The sequence below is a fragment of the Gymnoscopelus microlampas genome (genome assembly GCF_963454915.1).
Source record: "Gymnoscopelus microlampas genome assembly, chromosome: 11".
Taxonomy (NCBI): Eukaryota; Metazoa; Chordata; class Actinopteri; order Myctophiformes; family Myctophidae; genus Gymnoscopelus; species Gymnoscopelus microlampas.
Genome location: NC_139948.1, coordinates 49,711,974 through 49,726,410, shown reverse-complemented (window position 1 = coordinate 49,726,410; position 14,437 = coordinate 49,711,974). Strand labels below are relative to the sequence as shown.

The 14,437-nt window shown below is 45.0% G+C and overlaps 2 protein-coding genes across 5 annotated transcripts in view; both read right to left on the bottom strand.

The window, feature by feature from the left end:
* LOC311055748 (cytochrome P450 2K1-like) overlaps positions 1-1,150 on the bottom strand; it is a gene marked incomplete at both ends in the record, with an annotated part of 2,417 nt that extends 1,267 nt beyond the window's left edge. The window contains one exon of the mRNA XM_084072016.1: positions 86-1,150. Within this exon, the coding sequence (XP_083928142.1) occupies positions 86-1,150 (1,065 nt within the window). The remainder of the gene's footprint in view (positions 1-85) is intronic.
* Positions 1-14,437, bottom strand: part of tom1l2a (target of myb1 like 2 membrane trafficking protein a) — an 86,032-nt gene that overhangs the window by 29,607 nt on the left and 41,988 nt on the right. For all 4 annotated transcript variants that reach the window (XM_084071170.1, XM_084071171.1, XM_084071172.1 and 1 more), the window contains exons 4-7: positions 8,629-8,778; positions 5,704-5,838; positions 4,834-5,010; positions 3,324-3,440 (exon numbers count right to left, since the gene is read on the bottom strand). In XM_084071170.1, the coding sequence (XP_083927296.1) occupies positions 3,324-3,440; positions 4,834-5,010; positions 5,704-5,838; positions 8,629-8,778 (579 nt within the window). The remainder of the gene's footprint in view (positions 1-3,323; positions 3,441-4,833; positions 5,011-5,703; positions 5,839-8,628; positions 8,779-14,437) is intronic.

The window sequence follows — 14,437 nt, the reverse complement described above, 5'->3', positions numbered from 1 at the left end:
TAACTTAAAATCTCTGCGATAAGATTATTGTGAGCGTTTTTTTATCACGATAAACGATAATAACGACAATCGTTCCCGTCCCTACCTGACGACTTCCGATCACCCTGCCGAGCTCCTCCTGAAGCTCGTCCTGGACGTGGGGGTACTTGGCCATCAGCAGCAGACCCCACCTGACGGTGTTCCCCGTGGTGTCGGTGCCGGCGCCGATCAGGTTGTACACGCTGTAGAGCAGGTTGTCGTCGTGGTAGTGGGAGTCCGCCATTCCCGAATCCTCCAGGCTTTTCTTCCTCACCAGGAAGGAATCCACGAAGCCTCTGAGAGCGTGAGGGTTCAGGGTTTCCTTCAGACCCGCGATCGTCCTCCTTATGTCCTCTCTGTTGTCCTCCACCATCTCCATCAGGGTCCTCCAGGTGGGTATCCACGGGCCCAGCCAGGGAGCCGCGTTGTACAGCTGAACGGCGACCGTTCCCGACAGACGTATGGCCTCGTGGTCTCTGCGCACCATCGCCCGGAACACGGGGTCGGCGTAGTCGAACCGCTCGCCGTAGACGATGGCCGAGACGACGTTGGAGACGGCGTAGCGCACCGCACCGGCCGGATCGAAGGCTCCGCCTTCGTGTTTCTCGAACGCGGCGATCAGGTGACGGGATTCCCGCACGATCTTCTCCTCGCTCGTCTTCCTGCCCATGCCGAAGTCTCTCAGGCCGGTCAGGGCGAAGCGCCTCATCTCTTTCCAGGACTCGCCGTTGGCGAAGAGTATACCGTGGCCTTTGTTGAAGTCGTGGAACAGCGGCGTGATCTCTCTGTCGCCGAACTCGTCGGCGCGGTCGACCAGAGCCCGTCTGACCGTCTCGTATCCCGCCAGGACGACCGCCTTCTTGCGTCCGAGGTGGACCGTGAACACCGGCCCGTACGTCTTGGACAGAGCGCAGAGGGTGACGTGGGGTCGGCTGAGATCCAACTGCAGGAGGTTACCGAGCAGAGGCAACGGTCTGGGGCCTGGAGGCTCCTTCCTCCTCCTCTCCTGTGTGGAGGAGGAGGAGGAGGAGGAGAGCAGGTACAGGAGAACCAGCAGGAAAACAAGGGCTCCCAGCAACGCCCCCGAACTGGGAGGAGACTGGAAAAGATGATGATCTTCTAAAAGAGACATTTCTCTTCTTGTTGTGCTTCACCACAAGCTGTCAACTTGTGTGCCTAAAAAACTGACCAGGAAACTGTTTAAAAAGAGAAAAAAAGGAGCGCTGCAGGGATCATTCAGTGGCTCTGATAGATAAGGTGCTCTTTGGTGACACAGGTAGGAACATATGAACAAAAAAAAGGTTTCCAAAGACGTACTGCTTGCCAAAAAGGTGTGAACTGCAGACTTACAAAGAAAAGAATTCCAAGGCACTCCGTCTTAAGTGAAAAAATGTATAGATTTATTTTAGAGCAAGGCAACAAAATATGACCAACGCGTATCGACCTAGCAGGGTCTTCATCAGCGTCTGTCTAGACCAGGAAACAGTGTTTTTACCCTCCACCTCAACACACGTACTGTACTGTATAGTACAGTACACTAAGCCTTTGTTTGTGGCTTCTCAGACTGGGCCATAGCTTGCTTGCGACATGGGTGGCTTATGAGAAGTACTCACATGTTTCACTTAAGTAAAAGTATCAATAATGCAATGTAGATACACTCTGTTACGAGTAGATGTTCCGTATTCAAAATGTACTCGAGTGAAAGTACAAAAGTATCGGCATCAAAATCAACTTAAAAGTACCAAAGGTAAAAGTACTCGTTGTGCAGAATGTCCCGTTTCACAAGTTAAAAATGTATATAAAGAGTAATTTGAAAATAGCAGATCTACAAGCTCACAATGCGTCGCGATGCGATGCATTGTGAGCTTGTAGATCTGCTATTTTCAAATGGACGAAATATGTATAGGGCTGAAGTGGTTAATGTGTTTTGTAATAATAATATAAATCTAAGTAACTACTAACTAAAGTTTTCAAATAATTGTAGTGGAGTAAAAAGTACAATATTTTCCTCAGAGATGTAGTGGAGTAGAATTGACAATTGGAAATACTTTCCAATTACCTCAAAATTGTACTTAAATACAGTACTTAAGTAGTTGTACTCAGTTACTTTACACCACTGCTTATAAGGTTACATAAATGTAACCCTCAAGAAGGGTGCAACGGTTAATCAAACTAATCCATTTAAATAAAATATAAGAAAAATAATCGCTAGTCGACAATTTAATAAAATAATCGATTAATAATAGGGCCGGGACTTAATCGCGCTAATTTCGATCAATTAATTACAGAAAAAATATCGCATTTTAATCGCACCTATTTTATCTATCGCAAGTATTAGAAATTGGAAATACTCGAGTCAAGTGCAAATACCTCAAAATTGAACTTAAGTACAGTTCTTGATGTACTTAAAGACGTATGCCAAAAAAATGCTTTTCACTGTTTTCAGGTCAAATATTGATATGCGATTAAAATGCGATTCATTAATTACAAAGCCTCTAATTAATTAGATACATTGTTTTAATCGAGTCCCAGCCCTAATTAATAATATATTGCTATTTTGGCAAGTAAAGGGCATTTTTTTAAAGCCTGCAGTTGACCCAAATACCACAGTGGATTTACCAACAGGGATTAAGACTCTGGAGTCTGAGGTTATGAGAAATCTACCACAAGATGCTGTCACTGGCCAAGCTGCAGAGGTGGAAGTACAGAAGTACTGTTCTCTTTACTTAAATACAAGTAGCAAAACAACAAAATAAAAAGGCCTACATTCAGAATTTTACTTGAGTAAAAGTGCAAAAGTAAATGGCATCAACATACACTTCCAATACCAAAGTCAAAAAAGTCTTCAAACATTTTGGACAATAGATAGGCGACCTACAATCTCATCTAAATAAGTAACTAGTAACTAAAGATGTCAAACTAACTGTGGTGGAGTAAAACACTTACAATATTTGCTATGAGATGTAGTGGAGTAGAAGTATAAAGTATTGAAGTATTGAAATCCATCCCTATAAAGTACAGTACTTGAGTAAATGCACTAAGTTACTTTCCACCACTGTGAAGTTGTGGGCAAGTTAGGTGATCTCTGTGATTACTGGAGACATTACTCCCCCTAGTGGACATATAGAAAAACAACACCTAACTGAATGTAATTTATTTAGAGTAGGGATTTAGAACAGGCATGTAGATCTACAAGCTGTCGCCTATAAAGACGTGGTGTGTGTGTGTGCGTGTGTGTGTGTGTGTGTGTGTGTGTGTGTGTGTGTGTGTGTGTGTGTGTGTGTGTGTGTGTGTGTAGATCTGACCTGAAGCAGTTCTAGATCAGAGGCGTCCTCCTGCCCGGGGACCATCTCCGTCAACATCTCTGACATCACCTTGGTGTTTCCTCGCACGATGTCCAGCTCACTGCGCAGCCGGCCGATCTACGCGCACGCACACACGCACACGCCACACACACACACACACACACACACACACACACACACACACACACACACACACACACACACACACACACACACACACACACACACACACACACACACACACACACACACACACACACACACACACACACACACACACACACACACACACACAGGGTCAGAGGTCAAATGTCAAGCTTATTCGATGACAGCAATAGATCAGTGATCAGCTATGAGCTATGATCAAGCTCATAGAGCTATTTTTGAATTGCCAAAGTATAATATAATGGTTAAAGTGGTTACACAGATGCGTTCCCGGTTAATGAACTCAAGAGTGTACACATTTTCTACGTGGAATACGCAATAAAACATTTTTCAACTGCCCCTAGTGGCCTAACGGTAAGGTCGACGGAAATGGCAATGGATGTGCTGGATACAGCTCAATGTGAACTTTACTCAGGTATCTAGTGTGTCGCCATCCGACCTTCCTAGCCTGTGTTATTAAAGAAAGCCGGGCGACAATGACCAAAACTCATTATCTCTGGAACGGAAGGTCCAATCCAGCCCCTGCCTCTCCAAACCCTTCTGCAGGTCCTCCTGCGTTCATGCTGAGCAGGTCACCCTGCGTGGTGGTGTCTGTACCTGTTCAGGTCACCCTGCGTGGTGGTGTCTGTACCTGTTCAGGTCACCCTGCGTGGTGGTGTCTGTACCTGTTCAGGTCACCCTGCGTGGTGGTGTCTGTACCTGTTCAGGTCACCCTGCGTGGGTGTGTCTGTACCTGTTCAGGTCACCCTGCGTGGTGGTGTCTGTACCTGTTCAGGTCACCCTGCGTGGTGGTGTCTGTACCTGTTCAGGTCACCCTGCGTGGTGGTGTCTGTACCTGTTCAGGTCACCCTGCGTGGTGGTGTCTGTACCTGTTCAGGTCACCCTGCGTGGGTGTGTCTGTACCTGTTCAGGTCACCCTGCGTGGGTGTGTCTGTACCTGTTCAGGTCACCCTGCGTGGTGGTGTCTGTACCTGTTCAGGTCACCCTGCGTGGTGGTGTCTGTACCTGTTCAGGTCACCCTGCGTGGTGGTGTCTGTACCTGTTCAGGTCACCCTGCGTGGTGGTGTCTGTACCTGTTCAGGTCACCCTGCGTGGGTGTGTCTGTACCTGTTCAGGTCACCCTGCGTGGGTGTGTCTGTACCTGTTCAGGTCACCCTGCGTGGGTGTGTCTGTACCTGTTCAGGTCACCCTGCGTGGGTGTGTCTGTACCTGTTCAGGTCACCCTGCGTGGTGGTGTCTGTACCTGTTCAGGTCACCCTGCGTGGGTGTGTCTGTACCTGTTCAGGTCACCCTGCGTGGGTGTGTCTGTACCTGTTCAGGTCACCCTGCGTGGGTGTGTCTGTACCTGTTCAGGGGTGACGGTGATGGGTCCCGGCACGCTGGGGACGTGCGGGATCTGGGACACGGACACGGGGGCCAGGGCGGGGGCCGCCGCGGGTTGAGGAGGAGGAGGGGGGCCGGGAGGAGGAGGGGCGGGGGCCGTTCTGTACTTCATCATGGCCGGGTCCACTTCTGGTACACCCTGTAACAACAAACACACATTTATGAGCGTGTGTGTGTGTGTGTGTGTTCAACTAAAACTGACAACATAACGAAAACTTGAGCACAAAAAATAAAATTTAGTTATGTATACAATTTTATTTTCTGGTCTTTGTCCAACACGCGTGCTGCTTGCTGCGTTAGATGTGTCTGTGTGCGATGCTGTGTGTGCGTTCCTCACACTCTGAATGAGTGTGTATGGGAGACAGGGGACCAGTGTTGATTTTGACAGCACATTTTTATTTAGTTTTAGTTGACTTTGAATTTAATTCCATTTAGTTTTAGTCATATTTTAGTCATCTGAAATGTTTTAGTTTTTGTCTAGTTTTAGTTGACTAAATATCATAAGGTTATAGTCGACTAAATCTACAGTTGATTTAGTTGACTAAAATGTATTTTGACTGTACCTTGATGGCGTCATAATGGCTGATTTTACACTTGGTTGCTGGAAATAGCCAATCTACAAATGAGCTTGTAGATCTGCTATTTTCAGAGCGCAAAACACCCGAGCGCGACCAAACATAAAGTAACTTGTCTTTTAGTTCTACTGGATCTCTGCTCCACTAGATCCCTCACTAACATTTTAGTCTAGTTTTTATTTGTTGACGAAATTGTCAATATATTTAGTCTTAGTTTTAGTCATCATAGCTTAGTTTTAGGAGGCAGGGGGACTCACTCTCTGAGGGGTGTGTATGGGAGACAGGGCGTCCAGGTCGGCCATGGGGAACTCGATGCCTTTCCTCTTCAGCTCCTCGTAGATATGGACGACCCCCGTCAGGTCAGGGCAGCTCCTGAAGGCGTCCGCCCAGGCCTGTAACACACACGCACACACACACGCACACACACACACACACACACACACACACACACACGCACACGCACACGCACACGCACACGCACACGCACGCACACACACACACACACACACACAATGAATTAAACAACCGTCAGGGTCTGGTCTGCTCCTAAACACATACTGTAACGTATGGTTTGTTCGTAAATGAATGCCCTACACACATCAATGGTTCTCAAACGTTTTCGTGCCAAGGACCCCCAAATTGTTATGTATTTGGCCGCAGACCCCGACCTGAAAATATGTTGAGCCAGGGACCCCCAGAAGCAAATATTTTAGTTCAAAATGTTCGCCTTTTAAAACAAATGTATATCTGCAATGTTTTAATAACCAAAGTATAAAATATAGATAAAAGGGTTAAAATGATTGTGACCCTTCATCAACCAATTTTGCTGGGGACCCCCTGGTACCCCCCCCCCCGGTTTCTGCCCGACGACAGCAACGATATTATTATACATAAGCCAGTGTTGCCAGATTTTGTGAGAGAAACAAGCAACCAGGTCTAGGAAAACCAGCCCAAAAGAAGCGACTATGGGCGACATGAGCACTTTAAACATATACATCAGCTATTTGAAAATAGCAGATCTACAAGCTCACAACGCGTCGCATCGCGACGCGTTGTGAGCTTGTAGATCTGCTATTTTCAAATAAAATCTTGCGGGGAACTTATAATAAGCAGATCTGGCAACCCCTGTACATAAGCCAATGAATACAGCCAGGCCATCAATTACATCTCTGGAGGAGTTTTGTTCCCTCGTCATCCAGCGTGTATCCCGGATGACCAGCAGAACCCTGATCAGTATAAAACAAGGTCACATCGTTGTGTCTCACATCCTTCAACACAACCTTCTCCTCCTCCTCCTGACGCAGGATAAACAGACACAGTGCTGCGGGGAACGAGTCTCTCTCTCTCTCTCTCTGGTCTAAAAACAGGACAGTCCCAGGGGTCTCTCTCTCTCCCTGAAACCTCTGGTAAATCCATCCCTATAAATACTGAGAGGACAGACTGTGACTAGGCACGACGCTTTTTTGAAGGCCACCCGTTCTTTTTTTTCTTTTTGCCTGGCCGGTCAGGTAATGGGAGACCATGCATGAGGATGTGTTCTGCGTGGTCATAGAAGATGTTTTTGCCTCTGCCAACAGGGAAATATATGAACATATATGTTTTTATATATTATGCAACATATATGTTTATCATATACTGTATGTGACATTGTCCGCCTGCATATGTCTCTACATATATATGTCCACATGTATGCCACATATGTGGTGGAAAAAGTACTCAATGTTTTACTTAAGTAAAAGTATCAATACTGCATTGCAGAAGTACTCCGTTAAGTAAAAGTGCGGAATTCCAAATTTACTTGAGTAAAGGTACAAAAGTATTGGCATCAAAATGTACTTAAAGTACCAAAAGTAAAAGTACTAAGATATTTGAAAATAGCCGTTCTGCAAGCTCTCAACGCGACGCGTTGTGAGCTTGTAGATCGATGTATAAAATAGCGCTAAAGTTCTTAATGTATGTTTTATAATGTAATAATGTATATCTGCAAAGTAACTAGTAACTAAAGCTTTCAAATTATTGTAGTGGAGTAAAAGTACAATATTTTCCTCTGAGATGTAGTGGAGTAGAAGTAAAAGTATTGAAAATTGGAAATACTCAAGTAAAGTACAAATACCTCAAGATTGTACTTAAGTACAGCACTTAAGTAAATGTACTTAGTTACTTTCCACCACTGCATATATGTACTACATATATTTTTTTTTTTTTCTTCCCAAAAACGCCACAACGATACATATCGCCACGAAATTGTATCGCGATATATCGCGGGACGATATATCGGCACACCCCTACTGCACCACGGGATAAAGGCCGTCAGAATGATCGCTGGAGCATACAGTACTTTTTAATTCAGTGAACTTAACCGTGGGTTTCCCCCATTTAAATTTCAGGAGAGAAAGACTTTGATTTCCTTATTGTTGTCTGAAATAAAGCCATTTTGTAGTTATCAACGACAGATTTCTTTGCATGCATTTCAATGTAGGATAACCATGAAGCATGGTTGAAAAAAATGCACTGCTTTTCTGCAGCATTTAAAATGCCAATGATGTTTGGTCTTATAGATAAAAATGTGCTCAGTTTTAGCCGGGTTTTCTGTGTTCCTTTAATTTTACACTAGTCGTTTGGTTGATTACAAAAAAGACACCGTTTAGACGTCAGTGAAATTAGTCGCTGCCAACATCTCTAGAGCATTGATTCTCAAAGTGGGGTTCGGGGACCCCCAGGGGTTCTTGAGGGAGTTCCAGGGGGTCCCCAGCTAAATGATAGATAGTTAGGAACCAAATTGGCCCTTATGGGTCTGTAACTCTGAGGGTATACAAATGGAACCAAATGGACCCTAACGGGTCCATTTGGTTCCATTTGTACACTCTCAGAGTTCAATTAACATTGATTTTACAATATAAATTGGGGTCCCAGAGATAGAGATGCCATTAAATGGGGGTCCGTAGCCTAATGCATGTCAAACTAGGGGTCCTTGAAATTAAAATGGTTGAAAATCACTGCTAGAGCCGTAGAAATCTTCTCTTTTAGGGGTCCTTGGCATATCTTTTCAAATGGGGGTCCGCGGGCTAATAAGTGTAAATTTGGGGTTCCTTGACATGGAAAAAGGTTGAGAACTCCTGCTCTAGAGGATAAGAACCTTGAGCGCCAAGTGGTGGAATTATAACAAGCGTCCCCTGGTATACCTGTATGAGGGCCAGCACTTTGTCCTGGACGATGGTGGGGGGGTTGGTTTTGGGGGAGATGATCTTGACCAGCACGCCTTCGATGAAGTCCCTGTGGGCCACCTGGACGTGGAACCTGTGACCGCAGTTCTTCACACACGTCTCCAACACCTGCACGGCGGTAATGGGGGGGAGCGGTGTTAATTCTGACAGCAGTAGGGTTGTAGTACTCGAGACGGGTCTCGAGTCTGCATTTTGATTTACTCGGTCTCGTCTCGGTCTCGCCCATGATTGTACTCGGTCTTGACTCGGTCTCGGACTAAGGGACTCGGGACTCTACCCCCCACCGAGTCCACTTCAGTCCAAGTCACTATAATGCAATGAAATCATTTTATTAAACCCATATTATGAGGAGCCCATTCACATTAACATTATAAGAGAGCTGTCTGGTGCTTATGGACAGCTATCAAATAATAATAATTACAAAAAGATCTGGTCTCGGTCTCGACTCGGTCTCGCCTCGAGTCGGACTCGGTCTCGACTCGGACTCGACCCCCTCCCTGGCCTCCCGGACTCGGTCTTGACTCGGACTCGACCCCCTCTCTGGCCTCCCGGACTCGGTCTCGACTCGGACTCGACCCCCTCTCTGGCCTCCCGGACTCGGTCTTGACTCGGACTCGCCCCCCCTCGGACTTGGTCTTGACTTGGACTCGCTTTAGGTGGTCTCGACTACAACCCTAGAGACAGCAGATTTAGATGCAGTTTTAGTCATAGTCTCTTATATCAAACTAGAGTTTCGGGGGGCTACGCCCCCCTCAACCCCAGCCGCGCACGGGGCTTTGCGTTTGTTGGTCCCTCCGTGTCCCTGTCTCTGTATCCGTGTAGCTGCAGCACAGAGTGGGCAGTATAGATGGGGATTATGGCTGTTAGAGGCATGTACGCGCACGGGGCCCGCGTGGGCGTGTGTATATGGGGGTAGACAAATTGTCTAAGTAACATTTGCAAAAAGGGGGGAAAAAAAAAAAAATTGTAAGAAAGTATAATGTAAAAGTTACAAAATGATGAAAAATAAGTAGAAGAAATTATATTTTGTATGTTTCGCGGACCACCAGGGGGTCCGCGAAGTATAGTTCTCGCTTACACAGACATGTCCAGACATGTTGTAGGTCCCTCCGTGTCCCTGTCTGTGTGTCCGTGTAGCTGCAGCACAGAGTGGAGTGAGGCGTTTCGAGCTTGTAGATCGGCTATTTTCACAATATTTACTTGTGGAACGGAGTCAAACAGAATGGGGGGGTCCCAGATCAAGTACGTGTATTTGGGGGGGGGGGGGGGGGGGGGGGGCGGCGTGAAAGGGTTGATAAACACTGCTGTAATCGGAGCGAAATTATCTGAAATGACTACATGACCATAATGCAGCGTAACATGCGTTGCACGTGGCGGTCCTGCCATTACGTTAGTTACTGTAGTTGCTGTGGAGCTACATAGTTCTCCAGAAGACACACACAAACATACACCATCTACAATGGACGAACTGAGCAGCAATATAGACATTCACCACACGAACGTGCATTGTTGACAAAGTGATTGCACAGCCGCTGCAGGCATGACAACCAGGTTAGCGTTAGCGACATGGCAGCTATCACAGCGCCCTGTCCGTCGTGCTGCAACTGCCTGTGATGGCTACAGCAGTAACAGCAAGCTGTCTGCGATGCCATTGTCTGGAGACTGCTGTTAGCGTGACACGACCAATGAGAGTGAGCGCTGTAGTTGTTGCTAAGATACGGTGGCGTCTCTGCCCCATAGCTTGTAGATCTCTCACACATGATTGGCGTAGGCTGCGTTGCCAGGTCTGACTTTGTGTCTAAGCAATGGTCGGCTTATTTTTGCGCGCCTTTGGGCTCGTTTGCATTGTGCGCACGGCAGCGCTTGTTTCGCGTACGTCAGCGCGACGTGGCAACGGACGTGGCAACGTGAAAGGTGATTGGCTGGTGAAAAGAAACACCCGACGTTACACCGGAAATGGTGCCTGGAGAAAATGGTGACCAAAAAAAAAGTTTTGAAAAAAAGGAAAAAACCCCCGCAGCGGCTGCCTGCTGTTGTGGTGATGAGGTCGTGCGCACGGTAAACGGTACGAAGCTGGCTCCCCTTCCGTTTTGTCCGACATTTGGTGAGTAGAATAGAGGATATGCGCATGCTTAAAGTGAATGGCACATCGAGTGGCAAATCGAGTGGCAAAGCAACATGCAAAGTGAGTTTAACATTGTTTAATGTTGTTTAATGCAATCAGATATGACTTTTCTGTTTGGATGCATGGGCTGTCAATGCCAGAAAGTATTTTTTTGACACTCAGTAGGCATTCCTGCATAACTTCCGGGTTTCATGATGATGTCACACGCATATCCTCTATTAATTATGTTGCGCGGTGGAAACGGTGTAGTGAGCAGTGAGATGTCCCCTACGCGAGGCGTAAATTCAGCGCGGCGGCCGTGGCGAGTCAGTAGGCGACATGTGGTCTGGCGGTGCGTTGTTTATTCGATAACAGAGCTGTGGGGTGTCGCCACCGAGGGTGCGGAAGTTGCTCGCCATTTATATAGTTAGATTCAATTTAGTTTCAGTCATATTTCAGTCATCTGAAGTGTTTTATTTTTAGTCTAGTTTTAGTTTTTAGTCAACTACATCTACAGTCGATTTAAGGAGTGATGCAACTTTGATGATGGAGAGGGTCACTATATTTCCACACTCACTCCAGAGGAGCCACATTGCATATACTGTCAGAAAGACACCTCTTATCTCTGTATTTTAACTTTTTTTGTAAATTAATGCCGTACTTCGCCATTCTATGTCACACAAAAGTAGCAGAAATAGCCGAAGTACAAGCTCAAAACACGTCGCACTTTTGAGCTTGTAGATCTGCTATTTTTGCAATTTTTGAATTGGAATCCTGATATTTGTTTTGCTATTTTTTAATTGGAATCCTGAACAGTAATTTCAAATGCATTTAGTTATACTTTTGTCAACTTTATGAACTTAAATACAAATACATTGGACATAAAAAAGACAATAGAATTGTAATACTAGTCCGATATTAACCTGCGAGCCGCATTAAGTGAAGGTGGGGGCCGCATATGGCCCCTGGGCCGCCAGTTGCCCATGTATGGTCTATTTAGTCAACTAAAAAGTGTGTTTTGGCGGGGCCGTGATGGCGTCGTAATGCCTGATTTAAGCTGCATGCCGAAAATAGTCTGTGACGCATTGTGAGCTTGTAGATCGGCTATTTTTGGAGCGTGACACGCACGCGCAACCCAGCATAAAATGACTTGTCTTTTAGTTCTACTGGATCTCTTCTCCACTAGTCCCTCACTAACATTTTAGTCTAGTTTGTGTTTGTGATGAAATTGTCAATATATTCAGTCACAGTTTTTGTCATCATAGCTTTCGTTTTTATTTCGTTTTCGTCAGTGGAAAAAGGTAAAAAAGACAAACATTTTTCATCATAGTTTTAGAAGACAAAATGAACTGGTTGGGAGGGAAGGAGAGAGAGAGGCAGAGAGAGAGGAAGGAGAATGGTTAACCCATTAAGACCGGGAACATCTGTGTGTCATTTTAAGATTTCATTGGGCTATTCAAAAATATTTTCACACATTTTCACGATTTTTCAAAAAATCTGCTATTTTTTGAAAAATCGTGAAAATGTGTGAAAATATTTGAATGTTATTTTTTAAAGGGAACATTTTGACTCAAATCTTTACTTCTGGGGGGTCCCTGGAACAAAATATTTTGAGGTGGGGGTCTGTGGCAAAATACTTATAATTTTGGGGGTCCTTGACATTAAAAAGTTTGAGAACCACTGATATAGAAACATACGTTTTTCAAAAAACTGTTAGGATTTAGAAGACATTTGTAGAATCCCCAGAAGCAAAGATTTGAGTTAGACATTTTCACTTTAAAAATATATATATTCAAAAGATTTGCACACAATTTCACGATTTTTTTTTCACAAATAGCCAAAGAAATCTTAAAGGTTTCATGACGTTCAGTTTTACCACACATTAAAAGTCTTTGTCATGGTCCTTCAAACGTGTATAGAAAGTTTTAACCAAAAAGTCCACTCCATTGATCCATGGCAGGTGTTTTTCTCTCACATTTCTAAAGCCTTTTCAACTGCAATGAAAAAAGAAATCTTTGCCTGTGGGTGTCGCTGGTGAGGGATTTTGCCTGTCAATCATCGCCTCTGCTCCGCCCCCCCAAAGGAAAGGATAGGGGAGGGGAGGGGCGAGGAGGAGAGTGGGCGGGATTAATCGACAGTGACCTCACTGTCGAAGGGCCAAGCTCAGATTACTTTTCAGCCTAATTATTCAGAAAACCCCAGACCACAGAAAATCCACTGAATGTTCAAAGTTCAGATTTTTTGGGTGTAATTGAGGTCATAAAACCCCCCAAAAAACATAAAAAATAAAAAAAAGTGAAAATGAATGTCATAGAACCTTTAAAATGACACACAGATGCGTTCCCTTCCTGGTCTTAAAGGGTTATAAGAGGAGAGATATGGGGGAGGAGAAAAGTTTTGTGCGTGGGAGACTTCACGCTCTCTGGCTGCCTTTGATCTTTGACGGCATAGCGGGATGGCGGAGCGGCCTTTTTAATGAGCAGAGCTACGGTATCAAACTCACGAGGGAGGGCCAAGTCGCACTGAAGCGTCGAGACGAGCCTCACTAACACTCTTCTTGACAGAATGTGCTTTGCTTCACTGCTGGGACTTTTATCTGGTCTTTTCGACCCACTCCCACATAAATCAGAGGGTTTTTTTGTGTTTGATGTTGTTGTTTTTTTAAGATCTTCTTAACTCTCTCAGTGCCACGCCCCGAGATACCCCGAGTTTTCCCCGAGCACCCTCGCTGCCAGAACGAGAAATCCCGAGTTTTTACTTTTTACTGTGGTCACGCTATTCTGTTTATTTCTCATGACCACTTTCACTTCCTGACTCCTTCAGAGTCACTGGGTTCCGGTTTCATGACGCAGATTCCGTTTCCCGGTTCTCATTTTTTTCCCGCGGTCATTTTCGGCCAGAATAGGGAAAGTCACGTTTTTTTCACACGGTATACAAAACGAACGGAGAGGTCTACTGCTACTCTCTTTGGTCTGGGTGACGATCAGTCATCGTAGTCGTGTATAACATCGTATTTTAACCCGATCAGAAATTGTCGAAAACGTCACATCCGTTTATGACCGGATGTGACGTCGGGCCTGTTTGGGAGGGGGCGAGCGAGTCAACGAGGTGATCAATGTCTCGATTTGCTGCTCTCTACTGGTAGAACTGTCGTATGAGTTTAAAACTGCATATAGACAAGCTATTTGAAAATTAAATTACAAAATAACAAAAAAACAAAAAACGGAAATTGCTGGCACTGGGGGAGTACTTTATGAAAATACTCTGGCACTGAAAGAGTTAAGATCTGTGAAAATCCATATAGTCTCTAACGCTCTGCATGTCTCCAAAGCAGTAAAATAAAAGTTTTATAACTAAAATCTGTTTTTTTTTTCAGACCAGCAGCACTCACTGAAAACAGGTCTGATGCACGCATGGCAACGCAACTCAGAGGTCCGAAGTAAATTGTGAATGCCGGACTTTTTACTTGTATTTCTACATTGCAGTATTGATACTTTTACTTAAGTAAACAAATGTAGTACTTCCTCCACCACTGTTAACTCATTCAGTGCCAATGAAATAAAAAAATAATTGTGAACTTTGCCAGCAATTTTTTAATTTTCTTTCAAATTTTTCAAGTAGTCACAGAATATTTATCTCCAGTATAATCGATCCCCTGATGGG